The 27,650-nt window shown below is 48.1% G+C and overlaps 1 protein-coding gene across 4 annotated transcripts in view; it reads right to left on the reverse strand.

The window, feature by feature from the left end:
* Nucleotides 1-27,650, reverse strand: part of LOC147120126 (collagen alpha-3(VI) chain-like) — a 221,310-nt gene that overhangs the window by 149,887 nt on the left and 43,773 nt on the right. For all 4 annotated transcript variants that reach the window (XM_085985684.1, XM_085985682.1, XM_085985680.1 and 1 more), the window contains 2 exons: nucleotides 23,736-24,335; nucleotides 6,412-6,987 (listed from right to left, as the gene is read on the reverse strand). In XM_085985684.1, the coding sequence (XP_085841810.1) occupies nucleotides 6,412-6,987; nucleotides 23,736-24,335 (1,176 nt within the window). The remainder of the gene's footprint in view (nucleotides 1-6,411; nucleotides 6,988-23,735; nucleotides 24,336-27,650) is intronic.

A 27,650-nucleotide genomic window follows, 5' to 3' on the forward strand; every position in this document is an offset into this window, starting at 1 on the left:
TCCACTCTCTTCAAGGCACAAGTCAGGAGTGTGATGGAATACTCTCCAATTACCTGGATGAGTGCAGCTCCAACAACACTCAAGAAGCTCGACACCATCCAAGACAAAGCAGCCCGCTTAATTAGCACCCCATCCACCACCTTAAACATTCACTCCCTCCACCTGTACCATGTATGCAGTGTGTACCATCTACAAGATGCATTGCAGCAACTTGCCAAGGCTTCTTCGGCAGCACCTCCCAAACCCACAACCCCTTCCACCTAGAAGGACAAGGAGAGCAGGCGCATGGGAACACCACCACCTCCAAGTTCCCCTCCAAGTCACACACCAGCCTGACTTGGAAGTATATCACCATTCCTTCATTGTCGCTGGGTCAAAATCCTGGAACTCCCTAACAGCACTGTGGGAGTACTTTCACCACACGGACTGCAGCAATTCAAGGCGGCGGCTCACCACCACCTTCTCAAGGGCAATTAGGGATGGGCAATAAATGCTGGCCTTGCCAGCGACGCCCCTATCTCATGAACAAATTTTTTAAAAAGCATGATTTAGACAAAGCTTCTACACTACCTAGCAAATAATTCTCAGTCAAGAACAGTATATTCAAATGCAGATGAAAGCTCTCTCTTCACTGTCCAGCAATGCAACTTTACTCCAACCCTCCTCTTCTGTGCCAAATTAACTTATTTTTCCAAACCATCTAATCTCTCAGTGAATCTGCCAACAATTATGCCAAATTGTTTCAAACAGGGGCTTCAAGCGAGGTTCACTTCAATAATTTTAATTTTCAGACTGAGGTTGCGCTCTCCTTCAAAGTCCAATTCTTCAGTGAGGACGTACTGTATTAAAAATTAAATGGTGGCACTTCACAGGTAGCCATTAGTCTTTCACTAGTACTGGCATTGGACCTCCCAGCCCTTTTGCAGAAATGGCTCTACATGGGCCCACAGCACAGCTACCGACAGGAGGAGGCCAGGCATGGGAGAGGTGGCAAAAACGAGGGGGTGAAATTCCCCAGGAGGGCCGTTTGGGGCACTAAGTGAAAAATGTTTGGAAAGTTAGCGCCAGGCGCTAACCTTTTCAAACATTAGTTAAATTCCCATTTTTTCTTCCAAGAGGGAAGTGGAGCGCTAAATCAACATCCCGATCCGGGGCGAAGTGCTCAGCAGCGCCACAAGTGGTCAAGCATGGCGCTGCCGCATTGGGAAGAGCTCCCCGCTGCGAGCTCTGTAGGTTTATTTTTAGATATGTGGGCCACCGGGGAGCGGGATTGCCACACGATCAGCCTGGCAGCACAGATGCCGCGACCAGTGGCTGAAAATAAATATTAAAAAAAGAAATTGGCAGACTTTTTTGGCCGGCCGCACACTGCGCCTTTAAGTTGCGTCCCCGCGAGCAGTCGGTAACATCGCCCGGCGCTGCTGCGGGACGCGAGTGCAAACTTTTCTTCCGAGGCACTACCAGGGCGCCTCACCCAGAGATTATGTCATGATCTCCGGGCGCAGAAGATCGGGGCGCTTGGTCGCGTCGCCGCTAACCTCCCGAGGAATTTTGCGGGAGGCGCAAAGCCATTCGCACCCTGTTAGCGCCTCCCACCAGAGGTGCAAATGAGGGGAATTTCAGCCCCTAGGTCTTCTCTCACCTGCACTGGCTGTGGCAGCCCTTCAGTCTAAGTACTGCCACCCCATTCTGGTCATGCTGTGGGCCAGTGGTACTGCGGTGGGGAGAGAAATTGGCTGGTTTCCTGTGGCTGACTAACTGAGCCTGTTCCATTAAAATGGAGTGTGGCTGTCATATTCATAGCCACAGAGAGTGTGAGCAGGGCTGGAAGATGACTGTGGCTACAGGTTCTCATGCAATAGGTGGCAGAGCTGCCCTACTGCCTCCTTGGTGAAGCACACTCTTCTTATACACATCTTCTCACTGTAGCAAATTATATGTAATGCATTGGTGCAACTTGGATTCCAGTGCAAAAGGTTGGAGTTTCTTCAGAAGAACATAGAATTAGGCGATGTAGTATTCAGCCATACTCAACTCTACTTTCCTGCTCGATCTCCATATCCCTTGATTCCCCTAGAGTCCAAAAATCTATTTATCTCAGCCTTGAATATACTCATCGATTGAGCATCCACAGCCCTTTGGGGCAGAGAATTCCAAAGATTCACAACCCTCTGAGTGAAGAAATTCCTCCTCATCTCAGTCTTAAAAGGCCGACCCCTTATCCTGAGACTGTGACCCCTAGTTCTAGACTCTATAGCCAGGGGAAACAATCTCTCAGCATCTACCCTGTCAACCCCCCTCAGAATCTTATATGTTTCAATGAGATCACCTTTCATTCTTCTAAACTGCAGAGGGTATAGGCCCAATCTCCTCAATCTCTCCTCAGAGGACAACCCTCTCATCCCAGGAAGCAATCTAGTGAACCTTCATTGCACTCCCTCTTAAGACAAGTTCAAAGCCATCCAATTATGGATTACAACAATGGGCTAAAAAGTTACACAGGGATTAATGTTACCATTACCAATTTTAAAATACTGTTCAAATGTGTAAAATACATCATTACTTAACAGGAATCAACTTCTTCCTAACCTTAAGCAAAATTTGTGTAGTGATTATTTTCTCATGGTTTAGTTGTTTTAAGGGCGATTCCAAATTTTGTTGTATAGCTGCAACATGCTGTAAATCAACTACCCTGAAAACAAAGTGGGGAGTGAAATCTGGTGGAGTTCATCCTCATCAGCATCCCTAGATCCGATACTGAATGGTGCTACACCAGCGCCTTTCAGTGCCACGGCCGCTTGGGTAACATCATCGGTGGACTTGCCAGCAGTGAGAAGGATCAAGAACTGGGCCACGCCTTCCTCCATCCTGCTTCCAGCAGACCTACGGAACACATTCTTTGTGACATAGTCTAATGCTTTCCCAGTGATGACTTGGGTTCCTCCTTTAAGGCCAAGGGCACTTATTGCTTGCATCACTTCAGGTTTAGAGATATAGCTGTTTAAATAGAAGTTGGGGCTAGGGTCATTACTGTACTGCACTACACAGATTCTATCTCTTCCAATATCAAGGTTGTCGACGATTCTAGAAATGAATTGTTTTATCATAGGAAAAGCAGATTCAACCTTGTCAGATCCATCAATCCTCTTCAAGATAAACAAAGAAGTACAGGTATCACATTATTTTGTAAAAGAAAAGTACAGAGATGTAAACTTTGTAAATATTGAGTCACTGATAAACATGTAAAATATTTGCTGCAAATATTGTGCTTGAACAATGTGCCACACAAAAAGATTAAAATTAAGTAAGAATTATTTATTAATGAGTTCACTCCTGACCTTTGCATGCCCCACCATGCTCTTTATATAGCCTTTGAGTTCACTCATTGTGTAGGCCATAGAGTCATAGGGGTCGATTTTCCTGGAGCCGTCAGGCGGGGTTTCAGGCGTGTCGGGGGGGGGGGGGGGGAGAATCCCGAATTCAGGGGTCCCGACACCATCCCGCCCAAAACCCCGCTCCACGCAAGTTTCAGAGGCGGTGGGTACCCGCCCCGCACTGGGACCCGCCGACCCCAGGCGGGAAGGGATTAGTGCCAATTAACTTCCTGTTAACAGGTAGTTAACAGGCAGTTTTTAGCCTAATCCCGATTTTGAGGGGTGTCATGTGGGATTCCCAATGGCTCCAAACCACGCCAGGTTAGAGCAGGCGGGCCGTCGGGTTGAAGGAGTTGGAGGGGTCGCGATGTCGGTGTTCAGGTGAGTGATGGGTGCATGAGTGCAAAGGTAAGTGTGTTTGGTGTGTCTAAAGTGTGTAAAGTACTTTTACTTACCTGTACTTACCTAACAGCCTTTCTTCCTGTAGGCGTCAGGAGTCCATCACTCAGCCGGCACTTAAAGCTGAATGGCTGCGATCTGTGAAAAGTGACAGCCTTCAACTTTGAGTGCTGCTGAGAGTTCTAACTGAGTCTGTGCAGAAGGACTCATGTTAGAACTCAGACTGTCAGTGTGACAGCTGTGAAACACTGATATATCATCTGTCAAGAACTCTTGACAGATGAAATTGCAGTCTGTGACACCTGTTGCCGGGTGGCCCTTAATTGGCCTGCTGAGCCCGCTGGGCGGGCTCAACAAGGTCAATCAAGGGAAAATCGCGCGGATTGGCCGGACGTCGATGTAGGCGGGTCTAAAACCCGAAAGTTGTAGTCCCGCCTTCTTCCCAACAGCTTCGGGAAACTCGATCCCATAGAGTCATACAGCACAGAAAGAGGTCCTTCAGCCATCATGTCCCCGCCGGCTATCAAACCCTGTTTATTCTAATCCCATTTTCCAGCACTTGGTCCATAGCCTTGTATGCTATGGCATTTCAAGTGCTCATCTAAATGCTTCTTGAATGTTGTAAGGGTTCCTGCCTCCACCACCCTTTCAGGCAGTGAGTTCCAGATTCCAACCACTCTCTGGGTGAAAAAGTTTTTCCTCAAATCCCCTCTAAACCTCCTGCCACTTACCTTGAATCTATGCCCCCTGGTTATTGACCCCTCTACCAAGGAGAAAAGTTCCTTTCTATCTACCCTATCTATGCCTCTCATAATTTTGTACACCTCAATCAGGTCCCCCCTCAGCCTTCTCTGCTCTAAGGAAAACAACCTATCCCATCTCTGCATTGGTTTTGCTTTCATGCCCAAGTTCCAGACTCTCACCTTGTAAAGAGTTTCTACCCTCACTCTATACCTCTTTTGGCTTCTTAACTCTTAAACAGCTTTGATTATAAAGTAGGTTTTCCTCTATTGTCCCTGGGTAATGTTTAATTCCTAGGCACAGCAAAAAGGAAAAGAGACCCTTTGCATCAAGCCTCCACTCCCACAATGCTGCCCTGGGCATTCTAGGAGTTCTTAAAATGGGTGAGACAGGGCAGGCGCAGGCCCAGTGCTAATGTATTAATGAAGCAGGAGGAGGTGTTCCCAGTCCTCCTGCCTCACTTTCCTCTGAATGCTGCCATGGGGTGTCCAAACAGATGGGCATGCTAAAAAGCAGGTCATGGAGCTTGCACCAGAACCCTCCACAGATTGGATGGTCTGCGCAATCCTAGAACACCATGGTAATCCAGGCAAGATTATCCCCACCCCCACCAGCAAGATCTTTGGACCGGTAGAAGCCAGAAGGCCCCAGTGTCAGCGGCAAGCAACATAACTGTAGGCCTTGCTTGCAAGCCTGTAGCTGTTCCCCTGCTTTCAATCTCTGTTCTCAACACAAAGCCCTGCCAAGATTTGCACCTGTACGAGGCAGGCACTTGTGCCTTGCAAATGGCATGGGTCTGGGAATTTTGGGTGCAATTATGGGTGGGAGTAATGGGGGCTAAAAGGAAAATTAGCCCTCATATATATCCTTCTATGCTGTTTCTATTCAGTCCTACACTCTTTCCACCCTCTCTATTTAAATTAAATTATCAAGATTTTATATAAGACATGGATTTTTTAAGCTATTACATATTTTGGGAGGGAGTACGTTAGTTCATTAGACTTGTTGGCATGGCCATGCAGTTTACCAGTTTAAAGAGTCGATGCAAGACTTCAGTCTCTGAGGTTTGATGAGGCTGGAGGGAATAAAGCAAGAGGTCCTGTCTACATTAGCTGGAGATCCTGCTGGCAGGGGTCACTCTCCTTGCTTGGCATTGGCTGGTCATTCTCATTGAGCTATTTCCCTTCCTGTGTTAATTTGCTTTCTCCTCTTGTTCCATAATTTGGGGGAGTGAAGACGGGCTGTTATGACTGAGTCTTCAAGAAGGGACCAGAGACTAACTGGTATTTCCAGTTCCAGGCTGTGTTTTCTCAGTCCAGGCAATCATTCGGTCACACTTTCCCCTTCCTATTCCATCTTTGTCCTGAATTATGTTCCCAGCCACAGTATTAACTCCACTCTAACACCTTCTCTGATACACAAGAGATACTGAAAAAAATGCCCAAATTAATCAATACTGCACCATTTCTACATAGCAGAACTGTAGTGAGGTAATACAGTAGTTGACATACGAGAGGAATTGTGAAAATAATCTCCTGATTTAATAGTTCCCACAAGGGAAAATTAAATTATAACCTAAATAAAAATGGTTTTTTTTCTAGTCCTGTACCACAATCATGGTACAGTGTATTAACAGTGGAATAATCAATTTGGGTATATTCAAAATTTAGTCGTGGAAAAACAGTGTCCCACTACAGTATTTCACATTGTGTATCATTGGCCTATTCTGTCAACTTTATAAAACTTTGTTAGGTTTTTTTAAATTGAGAAACCATAGGTGAGAGGATGAGTCCTATAGTTCAGGACTTGAAGGTCGAAAGGAGCAAGAAAGATTTCTTCCCTGACTGATTTCTTAAGCAATTTAATGGAATAAAATAAAATTTGTCGAAGACTTTACCTTCAATTACTTCCTCAAATATAATCGTTGTTCTCATTTTGGCTAACAGCTCCTGTTGAATGGTTGATAGATCTTGGAAGTCTTTCATTGTTAAAACATATGTAGGATCATGTACGATCTGTTTTAGCTCTGATCTGTCTGCACTCTTGGCTCCGATGACAATGGGCACTATACTAGCCTGTTTTGTTGCATCTGCTGCGCTTTGAACATCATCTCTGGATTTCCCAGCAGTGATGAGCACCAGGATTTGTGAAGCTCCAGCATTTCTTCTGCTCCCAGCGGATGGACTGAAGACATTCTTTGTGACATAGTCCAGTGCAGCACCAGTGTTGAGGGGTCTTCCTGATTTCAGTCCGAGCCTTTTTATTGCATCCAACACCTCATCTTTAGTAAAATAAGTATCGAGGCCAAATTCAACTCTCGAGTCAGAACTGTATTGTACCACAGCAACTTGATCTTTGTCAGGCCCAATATCGAGCTCCTGAATTACTTTAATAAGAAATTCACGGACTTGAAGAAATGATCTCCCCATTGCAGGAGAGCCATCGATTAGGAAGACAATATCTTTCTTCATGGCTACAACAACATTTTAAAAATGATACAAATATCATAAAAAGCTACAAGTTAACAGTACAAATAAAATTCAGTCAAGATATAGAATGATGAAAATATGATTTAAAAAAAACTAATATAGAAAGCAGAAAGGATCCAGGTTTCATCCTTGAATAGTGCTGAATGAGTTGGTCCCAGCTGGGGTGGCACTGTATTAATCTGGTTATCTCTGTGTTGGGGAAGGGCAATAAAAAAATGCACCCATTGCTGGAGTGTCCTCAATGATATCTCAGCAGCCTTCCATCTCCCAAGCTCTAGCCACTGGGGAAGCAGCTTGTAGGAGCACTAGGGTAGGCAAAGGAACATGAAAGGCTGGGTGTGTTGCCTCCCATCTTAAATTAGTCTACATGACAGTCACCATCTGGGGTGACTGAAAAATGGCTAGTTGGGCACCAGTGGATCTGTACTCCAGCATCAAGTCAATAGGACTGATTTTAACTTTTGGGTGGTGGTAGAAAACTGGCAGCAGCAGATTGACTATCTGTTATAGAATGTCTTTCGGATGAGATGTTAAATCGAGGCCCCATCTGCCCTCTCAGGTGGATGTAAAAGATCTCATGGCACTATTTTGAAGAAGAATAGGAAAGTTCTCTCGGTGTCTTGGCCAATATTTATTCCTCAACCAGCATAATTATTCCTGGGACTAGGGACAGGGTCACTGGCAAGGCTTGGAAGCTAAGCCAGAGCCAAGCCTGGTTAGTACCTGGAGGGGTGACCATCAGAAAAGACCAGGTGCAGAAGGTCATGGAAGGAGCCCCGAGGAGGGGCAGTTGGTGAGAAGGTCACGGAAGGAGCCTCCGGGAGGGGTGGCTGGTGAGCAGGCCCGGGTGTTGGGCTGAAGATTGTCGGACAGGAGAAATGGTGGAAATGGAATGGCGGCGCGCACAGACGCAGCGGCTTTGCTTCTCCCAGGACGGTGCTATTTACGTTTAATGTTATTTGTACTGGACTCATGGGAGCTTGCAAGATCACATTTTGTTGTACAATGACAATAAAGTTGAATTATTATTATTATCACATTGCTGTTTGAGGAACATTGCTGTGCAAAGGTTGGCTGCCGCATTTCCTACATTACAACAGTGACTACACTTCAAAAGTACTTAATTGGCTGTGAAATGCTTTGGAACGTGACAGGTGCAATATAATTGCAAAGTTCTTTCTTTCTTTTACACCCCACCTAATTTTTTGCCTAAAGTTAATATCAGCCCTGGTGACTTCAGAGGAAAATGGAGCAGATTGGTGGTGAGGAAAATATTAGGAATCTGATTGCAAGATACATAGAGAATAAATAAATACCAAATTAAACTATACAAATAAAAAGCAAAAACATTGGAAATATGAAAAATAAATCAGAAAAAATTATGCAAACAATGTCAGCACCTGTGGAGAGAACCAACAAATGGATGTTTCAAGCTGGGTCCTTCTTTACAACTGAAATCAAAGCATAGTAATAGGATCCAAAAACAGAAGAGAGAAAAAAAACACAATTAAACTAACACAGAAAGGAAGTACCAGAGAAATTATTGGAACTTTTATCTCAGTCAAGCAATAGAAAGAAGCATTAAAGAAATTAAGGAAACAAAGACTGTGTGGCTATCTAAGGCAGTAGGAGGTCTGTCCAAGGTTGCGGGGGTGGGGGGGGTGCATGGGTGGGTGGACGGCAGACAGAATGGCACCCGCCCACCCCACATATCGCACTTACACCCCAGGTTACATTCGGGGCTTTTGTTTTTATCACAGCAAGATTCTGAATTTTTTTTCCCTGAAAATTTTCTTGTGTGTTTTATGCAATAATTATTTAAAGGATATATAATGGCGTGAGTGATGCAATTCTTCCCATCAGCAGCTCTTATATACTGGTGTTATTAGCAATGGGCAGGTAAAGGTTTTACTTGACCTCTTGTTGTTAGTCATAGGCAAAAATGAGAGCAAGATTTGTCTCTGTATTTAGCTGTCTTTCTGCTCGTCTCCCATTCTAATTATTTGTGAATGATTTTCTGTCTTCCGGTTAGTTTTCTCCCCTTTTTGCCTCAGTCATTGGCCTCAGTACTTACGAATGGATTGAGAGGCTGGCTGGCTACCGGGCGGGAAAACCAGCGGTAGAAGGCAGCAGCCAGGGACCGTTTGGGACAGTCCCCAGCAGCCGGGAAAGATTGGTGGGGGGGAGGAGGCATAGACTGGCAATTGGGAGGGAAGGGGAAATCCAGAGTGGCAATTGGGAGGGAAGGGGAAATCCAGACTGGCAATTGGGAGGGAGGCGGGGGGTAGGGGTGGGGTCAGCTGATCGTGGTAGAAGATTTGCTTTATGGGCTGGTCCTGGTCCACAAGCAATCCTCTAAAATACACTTATCTGCTCCATCCGGTTGCTCCCGCCGCCCTTTAACTGCCAGGTTTCCTGAGCCCTGGCAAACCCGGCCCGTAGCCATTAAATTTAAATCAGACTCACAACCGCACTGTGGGAGCCTGATTTGATTATTATAATGAACTGTCCTGCACGGCATGCTAAAAAATGGGGCCAGGTTACCCGCTTTTCTATTTTTAACCCCCCCCCCCACCCGACAATCGTGAGGGGTAAAAGTACCCCCCCCCCCCACCCCCCCTTGTCTTTTACTGTCTCGAAGGTTCTGTATCTGTCGGGCTCTTAATCTCACGCTCTCTTTCTGTAAATCTGTCCTTCTCTCTGCCTGCCTCCCCCAATATGTTCCATTTTGTGACTGCCTGTGGTACACTTTGTGTATCTGCCTGTGTGTCTTTTTCTCCATTTCCTTTCTCCTCTCCCCCACCCCAATTTGGTACTGTGTCTCTCTCTGGCACACTTTCCTCATTTTTGATATACCACCTATTTATTCTGATATTGTTGGTTTTTACCTTTAGAATTTGCGGGGGGATTTTTCATTCTTATGGGACAGTGAGCAGTCAACATGTGCAGAGGTGCCATTTGAGTAGTGCTGGGTATTTGCAGAAGCCTGGAAAAGACCATAACCATGTAGATATACACCTGGAAGGGGCGGAAAAAGAAGCGCAGAGCTAGGAGGTTGCGTATGTGGGGACGGAACAGCAGGGGAAAAAGCATCATCACCATGGATACAAGCGCTGCTGAGGATAAAATAAGTAACTTTGAATTCGCGGATCACAAGAAAAACACAACCCAAGACCCAGCTCAAGGATCCAAACTCTGCGAATGGGGCAAAAGGAGACCCCCTCAGAGGGAGCCCTATGTAGTGTGGGGGAGGGGGGTGGCGAAGTGCTGGAAATATTGGAAGACGGAGTAGGTAAGTTTACCAGTAGTAGTTGTACTGATTTATTTTCAACGTGTTTATTATATTATCTTTTAAAGAGCTGTAGTTCGGGTTGCCAACTCTGGTTGGATGTATTCCTGGGGGTTTCATTACATGACGCCCCGCCTCCAACCACCCCGCCTCCACACTCCCCCCATTGGACACCCAACACATCCATCCTCATGGCTCCCCACCGTCCCATGCCAATTGGAAAGTGAACAGGCTCTTCAGGACTCAATTGGATGATTCATGACCATCAGTCAAACAGCTTTTTGTTTCCCCCCCACTCCAACGCCAGCTAATAAACAAAAGCGTTCAAAGAAAATGAAAAAAACACCCCACACCTTTTCTTAATAATCCTGTGATTTTTCTCCCAGGTTTCTCACAGCAGTGGCTTGGAGATTAGTCTGCAATTCCTGGAGCCTCCAGGGCAATCCTGGAGGGTTGGCAACCCTAGACGTAGTGCACTACATGGAAGCCAAAATGGCCACTCAAAAGACTTAAAAAATTCTCATTATTGTGATTCAGTGTATTTTGATAGATAGTGAAATAAATACTTAAAAATGTATTTTGGATTTGTAAGTTTTTTTTTAATGATTATGAAACTTTAACCAATCAGGATGCATTGCAATCAGACATATGTCTGATGCAAAACTTATAATTATTTAGATGGATAACAAAATATTGATAAGATGTGCATATTATTTTACTTTAAGGAGGACAATTTATGAGCAAGATTACAAGATAGTTTTGAAAAGCATTACTAATTAGTACGGGGTTAGTTTTGGATTGTTCCAGCAAAGAGCTAGCATAGACACAATGGGCCGAATGGTGCAAACTTTCATGGCTCCAATTACACTTACTATATATTTTTTCAAACTTTCTTCTGACATTTTTTGTACTCATTATAGTGATAGATGTTCATACCAGGGAAAGGAACATTTAACATTTCTGGTACCTAGAGGTATTGGGCTGCAGCACAATACAGGCAGTATCATATTGGCCATCCATTATATTCTCCACTCGATATTCAGTTCAATTGATCAATAGATCTGAATATCGGATAGGACGCATAACAGGCAGCCTTTGCAATACCACTCATTTTGCATTGCCGGCCAAGGTGAATTTCTGCCCCCATGTAATATATCCAAGTTTGCTGATGACACAAAATTAGGTGGGAATGTAGTTTGTGAGGAGGATGCAAACAGGCTTCAAGGGGCTATAGACAGGCTAAGGTGAGTGGACAAGAACATGGCAAATGGAATATAATGTGGAGAAATGTGAAGTTACCCACTTTGGTAGGAAAAATAGAAAAGCAGAGTATTTTTTAAATGGGTGAAAGATTGGGAAGTGTTGGTGTTCAAAGGGACCTAATCTCCAGGCCACGGCTGTGAGAAACCCAGGAGAAAAATCATAGGATTACTTAAAAAAGGTGCGAAAGTTAACATGCAGGTACAGCAAGCAATCAGGAAAGCAAATGGTATGTTGGCCTTTATTACAAGAGGATTTGAGTATAAGAGTAAAGACGTCTTACTGCAATTATATAGGGCCCTGGTGAGACTACACCTGGAGTATTGTGTACAGTTTTGATCTCCTTACCGAAGGATAGATATACTTGCCACAGAGAGAGTGCAACGAAGGTTCACCAGACTGGTGCCTGGGATGGGGGGATTGTGCTATGAGGAGAGATTGAGTTGACTAGGCCTATATTCTCTAGAGTTTAGAAGAATGAGAGGTGATCTCATTGAAACATACAAAATTCTTAGAGCTCGACAGGGTAGATGCAGAGAGGATGTTTCCTCTGTCTGGGGAGTCTAGAACCAGGGGTCACAGTCTCAGAATAAGGGATCGGCCATTTAGGACTGAGATGAGGAGAAATTTCTTCACTCAGAGGGTGGTGAATCTTTGGAATTCTCTACCCGAGGGGGCTGTGGAGGCTCAGTCGTTGAGTATATTCAAGATAGAGACCGATAAATTTTTGAATATTAAGGGTATCAAGGGATATGGGGATAGTGCAGGAAAGTGGAGATGAGGTAAAAGATCAGCCATGATCTTATTGAATGGCAGAGCAGGCTCGAAGGGCCAAATGACCTATTCCTGCTCCTATTATGTTCTTATAGAAATATAGAAGATAGGAGCAGGAGTAGGCCATTCGGCCCCTCGAGCCTGCTCCACCATTCAATGTGATCATGGCTGATCATCCAAATTCAGTACCCGGTCCCTGCTTTCTCCCCATATCCCTTGATCCCTTTAGCCTTAAGAAATATATCCAACTCCTTCTTGAATATATTTAAAGAATTGGCCTCTACTGCCTTCTGTGGTAGAGAATTCCACAGGTTCACCACTCTCTGGGTGAAGAAATTCCTCCTCATTTCTGTCTTAAATGGCATACCCCTTATCCTTAGACTGTGACCCCTGGTTCTGGACTCCCCGACGATCGGGAACATCCTTCCTGCATCTAGTCTGTCCAGTCCTGTCAGAATTTTATAAGTTTCAATGAGATCCCCTCTCATTCTTCTAAACTCCAGCGAGTACAAGCCCAATCGACCCAATCTCTCCTCATAAATCAGCCCTGCCATCCCAGGTATCAGCCTGGTTAATCTTCGCTGAACTCCTTCCATGGCAAGAACATCCTTCCTCAAAGAAGGCGACCAAAACTGCACACAATACTCAAGATGTGGTCTCACCAAGGCCCTGTACAACCGCAGCAAGACATCCATGTTCCTGTACTCAAACCCTCTCGCTACGAAGGTCAACATACCATTTGCCTTCTTAACCGCCTACTGCACCTGCATGCTTACCTTCAGCGACTGGTGCACAAGGACACCCAGGTCTCATTGCACTTCCCCTTCTCCCAATCTATTGCCATTCAGATAATAATCTGCCTTCCTGTTTTTGCCACCAAAGTGGATAACCTCGCATTTATCCACATTATATTGCATCTGCCATGCTTCTGCCCAATCACCCAAACTGTCCAAATCATCCTGGAGTTTCTCGGCATCCTCCTCACAGCACACACACCCACCCAGCTTTGTGTCTTCTGCAAATTTGGAGATATTACATCTAGTTCCCTTGTCTAGATCATTAATATATATTGCGAATAGCTGGGGTCCAAGGACCGATCCTTGCAGTACCCCACTAGTCGCTGCCTGCCACTCGGAAAAAGACCCGTTTATTCCAACTCTTTGCTTTCTGTCTGCCAACCAGTTTTCCATCCAAGTCAATACCTTGCCCCCAATCCCTTGGCCTAGAAATTCATTTTGGGGCGCCCAGCTCGCCTGGGTGCCGGAATTACCGCTGCGCGCGGATCCACTTGCGCAAGCGGGATATTCAGTGTCAGCGCACCAAGTGGAAGGCGGCCGGTAACCAAGGGTTTCGGCGCCCCGCTTGGGCGCTGAAACTGATTATCGGTGCGCTAGTGGCCGCAGCGCCACCCGCAGCGGAGCGGCAGGCTGCGGTACTGCAGGCCTTCCTCCCTCTCTTAAGGGGGAGGTGCCTGCAGCAGCCGGAGCCCCGATCGCGAGTGCCGGCAAAAGAGCCCGGCAGAACGGAGAAGTGCCGGGCTCCCGGAAACCAGCCGGCAATGCCGCGGGAGGGGGGGTGGAGGAGGCCGGGGAAGGAGGTGCGGGCAGGCGGCCGCCGAAAAAGCGGCCGGCCGCACCTCCACTTTAATTACCGCCACTACCGCCACAGGTAGGCCCTGTGTACCGGTCGTTGTTTGCGGCCGGCGCTGAAGAGGCGGGCGCGACTTAATATGGCGTTCTTTGCGGAAACGGGGCGCTGCGCACACCGATGACGTCATCGGTGGCGGCGCAGCGCTACAGCCTAACGCCGCCATTAGCGCACCGCTGAATTTCGCATGAAGTTTGCAGACTGGCGCAAAAGCCCTCTTTGGGCGCAAACTGGTGGCGCAGGCCACTGAATTTCTAGGCCCTTGTGCCTTAACTTTACACGCTAATCTCTTATGCGGGACCTTATCGAATGCCTTCTGAAAGTCCAAATATACCACATCCACTGGTTCTCCCTTATCTATTTTACCAGTTACATCCTCAAAACATTCCAGTAGATTAGTCAAGCACGATTTACCTTTTGTAAATCCATGTTGACTTTGTCCAATCCTGTCACAGTTTTCCAAGTGCTCTGCTAGTACATCTTTTATAATGGACTCTAGCATTTTCCCCACTACCGATGTCAGGCTTACCGGTCTGTAATTCCCCGTTTTCTCCCTACCACCTTTTTTGAATAGTGGGCTAACATTAGCTACCCTCCAATCCATGGGTACTGTTCCAGATTCCATCGAATGTTGGAAGTGTCAGCATTAAGCTCTGCAAAAGTCAAGTGTAGCAAAGCCAGGTGCAGAATATTGCTCCATCTACAATGCCTCAATACTGTGCTTCATATCGAACCCCAGTAAACAAAAATGCACACTGCATCAACGCAAGATTTTGTTGGCCCCGATTTTAATTCGAGGCAAGCTTTTAGGGGGGCATGGGGGATGGGTGGTGATGTGAGGTGTAAACTCCTCCACTGCTGGAGAGATCAGTCCCGAGCCTCATTAACTTGCCGCCGGTACACTTCCCGCCTGGAATGGGTTCCGGGGGAGGGGGGGTAGCAGCGGGTTGGTGGGGTGGAAAGAGGGGGAGGAGGAGTCTTGGTAGGGGAGGAGTCCAGGGCAGGGGAGGCCTATGCTTTCTTTATGGAATGCGGAAGAGCAGTCCTGCTCCTCCTGGCTTCAAAAAGGGAAGAAAAACCTTTGACTTTTTTGGACTCCTGTGGGCCAATTCTCTTCAGTCTGGGTTTGGCCTGGCAGGACATCCCCATATCCTAAGCGGGCACTAATGGGGTGCAAAGCAACTAGCGCCCGGGCGCAGCGATTTTTGCACTGCTTGAGAATTTGACCAGACATTTTGCGGCGGCGCTAAACACTACCACCATGATCTCCTGTGCTCGCAGGTCGTGATATCAGTCGAGCGTGCAACGCCCCAGACCAGATATTGAGTGGCGCCCCTTGCCTTTCCGCCTGCCGCTAGCAATGACAGGTTGAGGGGAACGTTTTGCAGTCGAAGGGACTGGGGGAGTGCTATTTAAAGGCGACTGCTTCCTGCCTTTTTTTGTTGGTGACATTTTTGCACCACGCATTAAGAGCGAGAGACACTTCTGGAGAGATTCAACGCTGTGTGAAGGAGTTTTGGGACTGAGCAGCACTTTGCAGAATCATTTTGATTTCACATTCCTTGCATCGATTTAGAAGAGACTATGGGGGCTGCACTCTGAGCTCTTTCCCTGGGCCTCTCCATTGTTCTTTCCAGCAGATTTGATGTACAGGTCTTTCCAGGCTGAGGTTCAAGGCTGCAATGAGCAGGATGTGGATGGAGAGCAAGATCGACTCTCCCCTTTAAGAACTGGCCAGCGCCAGTGTGTCTGTTTTCCATTGCTGACTGACATCACATGAGCTTCGTCAGCACTCTGAGGTAGCGCCTCGCTCCTCAGCGTTAACGCCTTAAGACAGGTGTGTAGCGCCTGATTTAGCGCTCCAATCACCTCCAGGGGTGATAGAATCCAGGTTTGCAGTCGGAGGCGATAATTTGCACCAGTCGCTAAACTTTGTGCCCGGCCGATAATCACGCCCCAAATGGGGTGATACCGAATTTCTCCCCCTAAGAATATTGATGTGTATTAAAAGTCTTGCGTATAGCATTGGGTGACCATATATCCCCGTTTTCCGAGGACAGTCCCCGGATGAAGTACTGTGTCCCCTGACGAACAATGTCCCTGTAAGAGTTGCTGGTTCACGAAACTCATCCCCAAATACCGTGGCCTAGAAATTCAGTATAGCCACTTTTGGGGCGGTAAATTCGGGTGGGCGCTAAAGTTAGCGCCCGCCGGAAAGTGGAGGCCACTTCGCCGATATTCAGTAGCTTTGGCCAAGGAGTTTGGGCGAGCGCTGAAACTGGCGTTGCACCCCTATCTTTAGGCGCTAAGCCGGCGGTGCAGAGTGATAACGCCGAGGCCGGGCGCAGCGCAGGTGCGGTCATGTTTTGATTGACAGCAGACACCCTGACACCGGCCAGCTCTTAAAGGGGGAAGGGTCGACTTGGTCTGCTGCCACGCCCTGGATACTGCAGCCCTCCAGCTAGGCCTGAACACTGCTGCTGGACCCAAATAGCGCCTGAAGCCATGCAGAAGGCCCGTGAATGAGCGCAGCGCTTCTCAGAGCATGCTTTGAGGGTGCTGCTTAGGGGTTTGGAGAAGAGAAGAGATATCTTGTGCCCGGACAGTGGCAAGAAGGCTCCCAAGAGGCTGTACAGGAGAGCCTGGAGGGAAATCGCCCAGAGGGTCACAGTCAACAGCGATGTCCCCAGGACTGGTGACCAATGCCGCAAGAAGTTCAACGACCTCACTCGGTTGGTCAGGGTGAGTACCCTTTCCAGTGTCCTCCTCACCCTTGCATGTGCACCTCACATTATGGGCAAAGGGACCTCAAAGGCCTAATGGCCAGCCCTCCTCCAGCAGCTATGGCACTGGCATGATCATCAGTAGCACTTTCTGCACTTGACACACTGGCCAAGCTATTCGACCATGGGAGGCAGTGCACACAACAACAGGGCACCACACTGTACTTAGAGGCCGTCCTTTCTCTTGCAGGCCAAGCTGGCGCAGAATCTGAAGAGCCGGACTGTCACCGGGGGAGGCCGTGTCCAGTTCCAGGAGCTCAGTGACCTGGAGGAGCGCGTGGCTCGACTCATGCGTGCCCGGGTGATTGGCCCCGTTGCTATTGGAGATGCCGACCCTGTGCTGGGCCCCAATGGTAAGGACATGACCGTTTGGACCTCTCTCGTTCCCCTTGCGCTTCAGATCTACATCCTTTGCCACTGTCCCACCAATGCGCATAATGCCACCACTCATGCCTCCCTCGCTGACGCCCTGTCCTCACTCTAAAGCTACTCTTGCGCCTTCCTGCTTTCAGCTGGTGAGGAGGAGGTCCCTGAAGCCGCGAGTGTCAGTCCCTCGGAAGAGGAGGACGACGAGGACCAAGAGGAAGGCGGCACATCGGGGGAACCCTCATCCGCGCCAGGGGATGGCAATGGAGGGGACACGTCTTGCCTGGAGGAGAGCCAGGGGGAAGTGTTGCAGGGGGGTGTAGCTCCTGTGCCCAGTGGCGTGCAGCCACGCGGGAAGGGTCGGGCAGCACGGCTGCCTTCTCCCCAGAGGGGGGAAGTGTTGCAGGGGAGGGCAGTTGCTGGGCCCAGTGGCGTCCAGCCATGCGGGAAGGGTCGGCCAGCTCAGCGGCCTTCTCCCCAGAGGGAGAGTCCGGCCTCCAGTCCGGAGACGGTCCTCGCCCAGGAGGTGCGCCTCCTTGATCAAATGTCCGCGGATTCGGAGCGGCGCCACACCGAGTTCATGGGGGTTGTGGGACAGTTGCCTCAGGCCATTGAGTCCCTGGCTCATAGTGTGGCCGATTTCGGGGACTCACAGGCCAGGGGTGTCGAACAACTCGCGGCAGCACAGAACGCGAGTCGAGAGTTCATGAGTGGTGCCGTGCAGACACTGGCTGGTCTGATGCGGGCACAGACCAGGGCAGTACGGGCACTCACTTCTGCCACACTCGCTGTGTCACGGACGCATCGCCAGGGCACCCGCTGCACTGCTGCAGCACAGCGGTCTGGCCTTCACCAGATTGCTGCGCTTGCTGCAGTGCCAGCCCGGCCGAGTGCCAGTGTCTCTGGCGACCAGCGAGCGCCTGGCATCAGCCAGCTTGCCCCCATTGCTGCAGCCGCCACTGCCACTCTCCCAGCAAAGCTGCGACGAGCTGCTGGAGAGACTGATGCTGCCCAGCCACAGCTGCAGCAGTCAGCAGCCGGCCCCTCCAGGGCCGGACCTCGTCTAGGCCGACCCCCAAGGGCATCTGCCGTCACGCTTTGTGCCCCTCAGGAGCCTTCCCCCAGCCTTGCAACACCCACAGGGCCCAGGTTGAGGCGGAGCAGCAGGTCGGGCAGGGGCCGGAGAAGCCTGCACAAGGACTCGCCCTCTCGGCACACCAAGTAGAGTGTGTTGCCAAATGTTTTTTTAGATGGGGGTGTTTGTGTTCTGTATGGCGGGGTTTGTCTTGGTAAGGCCGAGGATGAAGGCCAATTGGATGGACAAGTTTTGTTATTCCTCCCCAGGTTGTGGGAGTGAGATATGTTTTTGACTGTTTTTTGGGGGTGTTGTCTGTTTTTGTGTTTCATGTGGGAAGGGCCCTGAGTTTGTTAAATAAAGCTTTTTATTTATTCAGCTTGTCCATGTGTCATGTTTCAAGTGGTTGTTGCATTAACTGGCTGAGGGCTTGCGAAGCGGCTGCATTCAGGTGCGTTCATTGCCACAAGCCATTCCCTGAGAGGGGGCCTAGAAGTGTCGTTCAATAAGCCGCCGGCGGACGGCCCTTGGACCTTGTGGCTCCCTCCTGGGCTGGTACTCCTCCTCCTCCTCCTCATGGTCCTCCTGCTCGTCCTCCTGAGGTGGTGGTCCAACGTGAGGTGGCAGTGCCTGAGTCCTGCGGATAGCCAGGTTGTGCAGCATGCAGCAAACGACGACGAACTGGGAGACTCTATCCGGCGAATACTGTAGAGATCCGCCGGAACGATCCAGGCAGCGGAACCGTTGCTTGAGGACGCCAATCGTTTGCTCTATGATGTTCCTTGTGGCTTGATGGCTTTCGTTGTATGCCTCCTCAGCAGGGGTCCTGGGCGCGCGGAGCGGGGTCATGAGCCATGTACACAAAGGGTAGCCCTTGTCCCCGATAAGCCATCCCCTTGGGGGAGGCTGTGCCTGGAACATGTCAGCCACAGTAGTCTGGCGCAGGATAAATGCATCATGGCTGCTTCCTGGAAAGCGGGCATTGACAGCTAGGATGCGCTGCCTGTGGTCACACACCAGCTGTACATTGAGGGAATGGTAGCCCTTCCGGTTGCGGTAATCCTCGGCATTGTCGATAGGTGCCCGCATAGCCACATGCGTGCAGTCAATGGCGCCCTGCACCATGGGGAAGTCGGCGATCCTGGCAAATCCGACTGCACGCTGCTCTTGCCTCTCTAGGGTCATGGGGAAGGAGATGAATTGGTGTCTCCTTGCGAAAAGGGCATCGGTGACCTGCCGGATGCAGCGATGCACAGCGAACTGGGAGATGTTCGCTATGTCCCCAGCAGCGGCTTGGAAGGAGCTGCTTGCATAAAAATTCAGAGCCACCGTGACCTTCACTTCCACCGACAGAGACGTCCTGCACATCAGCTGTGGACGCAGATCTCTGTGAAGCAGCTGGCAGATCTCTGCAACCACCTCCCTTCTGAAGCGCAGCCTCTTCACACAATGCGCGGCAGTCATGGTGAGATAGGACACCTGCTGCCGGTATTCCCTGAGTGGGTAAGGCCTACGTTGCCGACGCCTGATGGCCCCTCTGCGTCTAGGCATGGCTGCCCCTCTCACACAGCGTCTGCGAGCCCTTCGCACATAATGCTGGAACTGAGGGTTGGAACCCCATGCAGCCCCCATAATATACTTGCAAACAGTGAAATCACAATGAGTCAAATTTCCAAGCTCTGGCCAGAAGCCAAAAATACCTCTCCTATGTTGTCCCAAATCAGTAAGGTCTGTTCCTTGGTCTCTGTCCAGAAATCCAAAGCACTAAAGTCATTGCAGCAAAATGGCTGGCCTTTATAGTCCAGTCTGAGTGCCCTTTAATTAGCGCTCCCCGAGGCCCGCAGGGCCTCTGCTGCGTTCCACTTCACAGTTCTTAACAGCGCCACGCCCACATTGGGCGGGCGCCACTGAAGTTCCGGTTTGGGGCGCACAAACAGCGTTGCACGACGAAATGACGTCATAAGCTGCGCGCGCAGCTGAGCGGGCGCAAACACTTTGCGCCGGCGCTAAATGTCAACTGAAGTTGGGCGTAGGCGCAGATCGGCCTGCGCCCGGGCGCTAAGTGCCTAGCGCTCGAAATCTACTCCTCTTATGGCGCTAACGGCTGGCGAACGCAACTGAATTTCTAGGCCCATAACTTTAAATTTTGCTTGCTGGAATTGACATACAACACGCAGACGCTGTACCGTTTATCCTAACTTGATTATACGTTTCCTTCCTGGGGCCCCTGTCAATCACACCAACCGTGAATGCCGACTGGTTGGGAAGCCAGTCCTGAGGCAGGCTCGGCGGTGTAAGGGGCTGGTGTATTGGTTAGCATCCACGTCAAGCGAGCGCGGAGGGGTGGGCATGCGCCGTCAGTGAGTTCAACTGCACTCCCGACCCAGCCTCGCTCGAGAACCAAACCCCCACATTTTCAGCCCCCCACCTCCCCCCCCCACCCCACACACCCGCTTCCTTCGCTATAGGATGCACCAGTTTGAATCGCAGACAGTCACGAGCCGATTAGTCGGCAGGCTACTGATTTCATCATCTCCTCCCCACCCCTCCCACAATTCAAAATGGTCACAATTCAGAAGCTGATTGGACCTAACCATCACCGACCGACCAATGATTCCGTTAATGTATGAAGTGTTTGTTCATTTTTTTTTTTTTTTTTTTAAATAAACGGTCGGCGATGCTCAAGCACAGTAGAGATGCGTCAGCAAGAAGCTGCAGCAGTGTAGACAGTGCGTACTAAAAACTGAAGTTCCTGAACAGTGTTATTGTATGATTTATAAATGGTGTCTGAATGTGCTTCAATAATCCGTGGTAATTATATGCACATTTGTAGTGTGTATGTGCAACTGTTAAAATATAGGCTGCTAAAAATGTTTACCTCGCTACGCTGCACAACCCACATTTTCCATCCTGGCTACTTTGCTGTGCTCCCACTCTGTGCGCTGGATTTTGTCAATGGGGAGCTTTTGGAGGCGGGACTCCCACTTGTCGGGTTTTTGTCCCGTCTCCCACGCTATTTTCCCTTAATTGACCTTGTTAAGCCCGCCCAGTGGGTTTAGCAGGCTAATTAAGGGAAAGTCGGTTACAGGTGACGTCAGCGAGTGACGTTTCATCTGTCAAGAGCTTTTGACAGATGAAATGTCATTGTTTGACAGCTCTGTGAAGCTGTCAAACACTGACAATCTGTCTAAGTCGAATCTTTACTCAAGACTCAATTAGAAAGCCTCCCTGAGCAGAAAGCAGAAGCTGCAGCTTTTGACAGCTCAGCGACCATTCTGTTTTCTGTGCCGGTGAGTTGAGGGACTCCAGAGACCTGAAGGGAGGAAGCCTGCAGGAAGAAATAAAGGTAAGTAAAAATTACAACACTTTACACACACCTCACACACTTACCTCTCACTTGCACACCAGACATCTCGGCCCCTCCGACCCCCGCAGACCGACGGCCTGCCTCGCTGACCCTGGCGAGGTTCGGAGCCGTCAGGAAGCCCACACTTCAGGGCTCAAAATAGGGATTATCCAAAAAACTGCTAGTTAACTACCGGTTAACAGACAGTTAATTGGCATTAATCCCCTTCCCGCCTCGAGGAGATGGGGCCCGGCACAGGTTGGGTACCCGCCTCCAGGGAAGATGGCACGGAGGCAGGTTGAGGATCTCCAAACCCACCTCCCCAGGGCTAGCAAGATTGCGCCCTATGTGTCCCCGGATTCGGTTTAGAAAATATGGTCACCCTAATATAGCTGCCCTTCCTGTAAGCATTACGCCTACTTACTGCAACACTTTCCCCATCACACTTTGTTGCTCACATCCCTGTCATTATAAAGCAACATATCCTTTGTATTGCAGAAGGAGAAAGAAAACTAATCATTTGCAATCATCCCCAGCAATGGAAAACAACTATTTGGCCCAGGGTTTAAAATATCTGTATCCTCTAATTGACCGCAACAATCATGTGTCAGGAAGCAGAAAGAAAGTGCTGGATTTTAAAAAGGAAGGTGGGTTGGGGGCCGGGGTCTCCTAGGCGGTCGGAAAACCCGGGAGGCTGGGTTTCCTGTAAGCCCTGCTGACTTTAACGGCAGGGCCTGATTTGCATACGAGACCTCTGTTTCCCGCCTGCAGCCAGCCAAATTGAGAGGCTGGCTGGCTCCGGGTGGGTAGGCCTGCGGCACTAGGCCACACAGAGCAGGGAGGGAGGGATTGGGTGGGGGCTGGTGCCAGCCTCCGGAGGATTGGTGGGGGCAGGGGTCAATTAAAGATCGCCGGCTTCGTGGGATCCGGGGGGGTGGTGGGGGGGCGGGGGAAGAGAAGATCGCCGACAATGGTGGGGGGTGGGGGGTGGGGACAGGATCAGGGACATTGAAGGACTGGAGGCGATGGGGAAGGGAGGAGATTACTTCGGGGCCAGCCACCAGAGGATCGTGGCCGGCCTGAAGATCATCAGTGAGAGGAGGAAGATCACATTGGGGCCGGACAAGGGGATCGTGGCCAGCCTGATGCTGACTGGGGCGGTGGGGGTGGGGTGGAAGGTGATAGGAGGCCTCGTGAGGTGGGGTCTCCGATCACAGGGGGTGGCTTAGGCAGGGACCCTGGATCCAGGAGGGAGGTATAAAGGTACTTGCCTCCTGGATGCAGCAGTCCTTGTCTTGCTGTAGCTGCCGGGTTTTACGGAGTGTGTAAAACCCATCCACATGTAGTTAAAAACAAAATGGAGGCTTCCAGCCTCAATGTAATATTTAAATTGACGTTCTGCCTCCTGGCAGCTGGTAGGCTGCCCGCCCCCGGTTAAAACCCGAAGTGGGCGGGTTGGAGGCGGGTTCAGGTCAGGAATCCAATTTTTAACAATTTAACTACCCCCACATTCTAAACCCACCTTCTTTAATGTTAAAATTCCCCCCAAAGCGTTTCTGCTCCTTGATTTCAAGAATGCAGAGTAATTACATATTGTAGCCTTAAAGTGAAAGACGCCTACACTTTAGCATTAGAGTAACACACTTGGTTTAACGATCTGGTCTTTATGATTAACAGTGCCATAGAAAATATATTAGGATAGCTCCTCACTAATTGACCCCTACAAGAACTCAATATTTAGACTGTGTAGCCTCAAAAGGACAGACACCTACATTCACATAACGTAATGTTCCCGACATTAAAAAGCAATGCGTCTTCTGTCTTACCATACATTGAAAACACATGTGAGGCAAAAGACTTTTTAAGTCAGTCAATCAGACACCATACTTTCTTACAGATACAAAAGTCTTAGAAATAGAAAGAAAGCCAGATTCTTCCCTAACTGGGGTATAAAATCTACAAGCAAAAGTTACAATGTTTTATAAATAACCCCAGGATTTTATTAGTAGCTATAATGACCTGGATTTGCTTATTGAGTCCACTTACTCCACAGATACTGTTTGAGAAGTGGTCTTAAATTGGCAGGTCAAGTACTCCAGGACCTGTCAGCAATGCCAACAGAGATCAGCTAGCATCCTGAATTATATGACAAGATGTGAAAACCAATTATACATTTTTTGAAAAACAAATACCTGAAGGTACTTCAGTGACTCCTCCATGAACCAGTGTTCTGACAGATAACGTCACCGTTTCCCGGATACCATCCAGGGCATTAAAGTCATTTACTCGATAAGCCACATTTTCGTTGAACGCAATGTGCTTTAACTCTGCTGCTTCTGCTTTATTGACTCCAATAGCAATGGTGAGAATGCCTCCTCGTGCCAGGGCTTCTGCATATGGTCGGAAATCATCTTCAGACCTTCCAGCTGTGACAACCAGCAACATCTGTGGAACGCCATCTTCTATCCTACTCCCTGTAGCTTTGGTGAATATGTTTTTAAGAACATAGTCCAATGCAGCACCTGTGTTAAGGACCCTGCCACCTTTCAACCTGAGCCCGTTTACGTGGGACACAAGTTCAGCTTTTCTCGAGTAGCTGTTTAGATAGAACTCAGTTCTTGTGTCGTTGCTGTACTGTACCACAGCGACTTGCACTCTGTCACTTCCAATGTTGAGAGTTTCAATTATGCTTCTGATGAAGCCACGGAGAGCAGGGAAATAGGCATTCCCAACATTAGCTGATCCATCAATCAGGAACACAATGTCTCTTTTGTTCACTACTTCTGTTACAACTGGAAAAGAAGACAGTGTAATGCACAGCAGATCATACAAAATCATTAGAAATTGACCAACACCTGGGAGATCTCAATTCTCACTGGAAGGTAGCACTATATTAATTGGCTACAAAAATATCTTACATTGTCGAAGACTTGAGGGTTGATTTTATGAAACTGTGCTTCCAGTGGAGCGTGTCACTCACCGGGACATCACCCGGAGACGTCACAGGCAGGCCACCCACCATTTCCCATCGATTAAAATGAATGGACACTGCTGGGTGAGGCTCTGCCAGGAGTGCAATTTTGTAAAATCAGCTTTTTTATTCTATCTTTTAAAGACACGGGCGTCATCGGATAATTATTGTCAATCACTAGCTTTTTGTTGAGATCCACCATCCCAAGCATTGGCTCGCATAAGGGCTAACACTAGGAATGTTGCAACATGATGGGATGCAGCTCTGTGTTTTACATAGATTTACAAAGAATGTACAGCACAGAAACAGGCCACTCCGTCCAACTGGTCCACACGAGCCTCCTCCCACCCCACTTCATCTAACCCTATCAATATATTCTTCTATTCCTTTCTCCCAAGTGTGTTTATCTAGCTTCCCCTTAAATACGTCTATACTATTCACCCCAACTGCTCCTTGTGGTAGTGAGATCCACATAACCACTCTGTGGGTAAAGAAATCTCTCCTGAATTCTCCCTTTGGATTTATTTGTGACTATTTTATATTTATATCTTATGTTTATACTTCCTCACATAGTGAACACAAGATTTCTAATGTGGAAAGTGTTGAATGGTCCTTCCACTGGTATCCTATTGCATTCCCTTGTTTCCGCCCCCCCCCCTCGTTGGAGAGCCAGAAGGGGAAAGGAAACAGCGTTGAATGTCAACTCCAGCAATATCCCACAGCCAGTAGGCCACAAACTGAGTCTAAATTACATATGTAGCAGGTAGTCTGCCAAGGGCTACTAGCGAGGGAGAGATGGGCTCCCATTGGCCCATGGGGCATATCTGTCTGTTAATTGTAGTTACTGTGTTAGGAGTTTATTTGTGTGGTGTTTAACTAATGCTGTTAAATTCATCATAGGACTAACAGGAACTGAGTAATTAATTTCCAAGTTAAGGGGTTTGTCATGTAATTTTTTTTAAAAATTCGTTCCTGGAATGTGGGTGTTGCTGGTAACGCCAGCATTTATTGCCCATCCCTAATTGCCCTCGAGAAGGTGGTGGTGAACTGCCTTCTTGAACCACTGCAGTCCCATGGTACGGTTAGGGAGGGCGTTCCAGGATTCTGACCCAGCCTTTTGCCAGCTTTTTTTTCTAAAGAAGCATCATAGTCAGTTTACACGCTGCATATTTTAAAAATTAATTGGCATGGAATGACATTATTCTTTAACGACAGGATTGCAAATGTTACATCACTGTTCAAAAAAGGGGAGAGGAATAAACCTGGCAACTGTAGCCCAGTCAGACTAACATCGGTGGTAGGGAAACTGTTAGAGACAATAATTCAGGAAAAAATGACTTGGCACTTAGAAAAATATAGATTAATAAAGGAGAGCCAGCAGGGATTTGTTAAAGGCAAATTGTGTTTGACCAATTTGATTGAGTCTTTGATGAAGTAACAGAGTGTTGATTAGGGTAGTGTGGTTGATGTTGTGTATATGGACTTTTAAAAGGCGTTTGATGAAGTATGCAGTGGTGTCCCCCAGAGGTCGGCTTTGGGACCACTGCTGTTTTTGATATATATTAATGACCTGGACTTGGGTATACAGGGCATAATTTCAAAGTTTGCAGATGGCACAAAACTCGGAAATGTAGGAAACAGTGAGGAGGACAGTAACAGACTTCAGGAAGTCAAAGAAAGGCTGATGAGAGGGGCAGACACATGACAGATAAAATTTAATGCAGAAAAGTGTGAAGTGATTCATTTACAGTAGGAAGAATGAGAGAGGCAATATAAACTAAATAGTACAATTTTAATGGGGATGCTGGAACAAAGAAACCTGGGGGTGTATGTATACAAATCTTTGAAGGTGGCAGAACAAGTTGAGAAGGCTGTTAATAAAGTATACGGGATCATAGAATCTTATAGCACAGAAGGAGGCCAATCGGTCAGTTGTACCTATGCCAGTTCCTTGAAAGACCTGTCCAATTTAGTCCCACACCCCAACTTTTTCCCCCATAACTTTGCAATTTGGTCCTCTTCAAGTACATGCCCAACTGCCTTTTGAAAGTTCCTATCGAATCTGATTCCACCACTCTCTCAGATATTGGTCCAGAATTTGCAGTCCAGATGACGACGAACTGGCAGCATTCACCGTCATTCCGAGGGCTGAAAATGACCGCAGCTTCGGGATTTGGCGCATGCGCAGTCTAATGCGGAAATCCTGAAATGGCGGTCTATCAGTCACTGCTTTGACACTGGCTGAGCTGCACCCCCTGCCCCTCCCCCCGCACAGAGCCGGCAATCAATGAAATCTTTCAAATCAGGGAAACTGAATGAAAACTCCAGCTCTTCCACAGTAATTACACTGTTAAATTCCCCACTAAAAGTTAGACCCAAAGGGATTAGGTGTAACTGGGGTTTTAACAGTGTATTGACTGCTGAACAAAGGCTATGGGACTGAAAAACGAATTTTAATTTCATGCAGTGTCAAATTTAATCATTTTAATAAAAATTAAAATTAAGAAACTTTTAAACTATTTTTTTTTAAAGTTTGTTCATCTTTATTTCAGGTTTGCCTTTCCCCATGTGAGAGCCCCAATCTTTGCTTTGCTCTATAACATTTTAAAAAGTTAGAATTTTAAGAGCTTACCCACGTCCTTGTTTGCTGGCTGAGAGAATTCTGCGTTTTGATTGGCTGCTTAGACAGCTTGTTGGCATCACAGCAGCTCGCACTAGGGGATCCCCACTATACTCCATTGATTTGAATTACGCGTCGGAAAACCCGAACTTCTCGACACAGCGATTGCAACATCTTTGTGCAAACCTTACTTCGGTTCCAGATCTTAACAACCCTCTGTGAAAAATATTCTCCTCAATTCCCCTCTAGCTTTTTTGCCAATTATTGTAAATCTACGACCTCTGGTTAACAACTCACTTGCCAGAGAAAACAATTTCTCCCTACTTGCTCTCGCAAAACCCCTCATAATTTTGAATACTCTATTAGATCTCCGATGAACCTTCTCTGCCCTAAAAAAGAAAGCAATCCCAGCTTCTCCAATCTCTCCACATAACTGAAGTCCCTCATCCCTGGTATCAACCTGGTAAACCTCCTCAGTACCCTCTCCAAGGCCCTAAAGTGTAGTGCCCAGAATTG

This window comes from Somniosus microcephalus, chromosome 4 (assembly GCF_052327205.1).
Source record: "Somniosus microcephalus isolate GS21.2 chromosome 4, FLI_Smic_1.0, whole genome shotgun sequence".
In the NCBI taxonomy this organism is placed as follows: domain Eukaryota; kingdom Metazoa; phylum Chordata; class Chondrichthyes; order Squaliformes; family Somniosidae; genus Somniosus; species Somniosus microcephalus.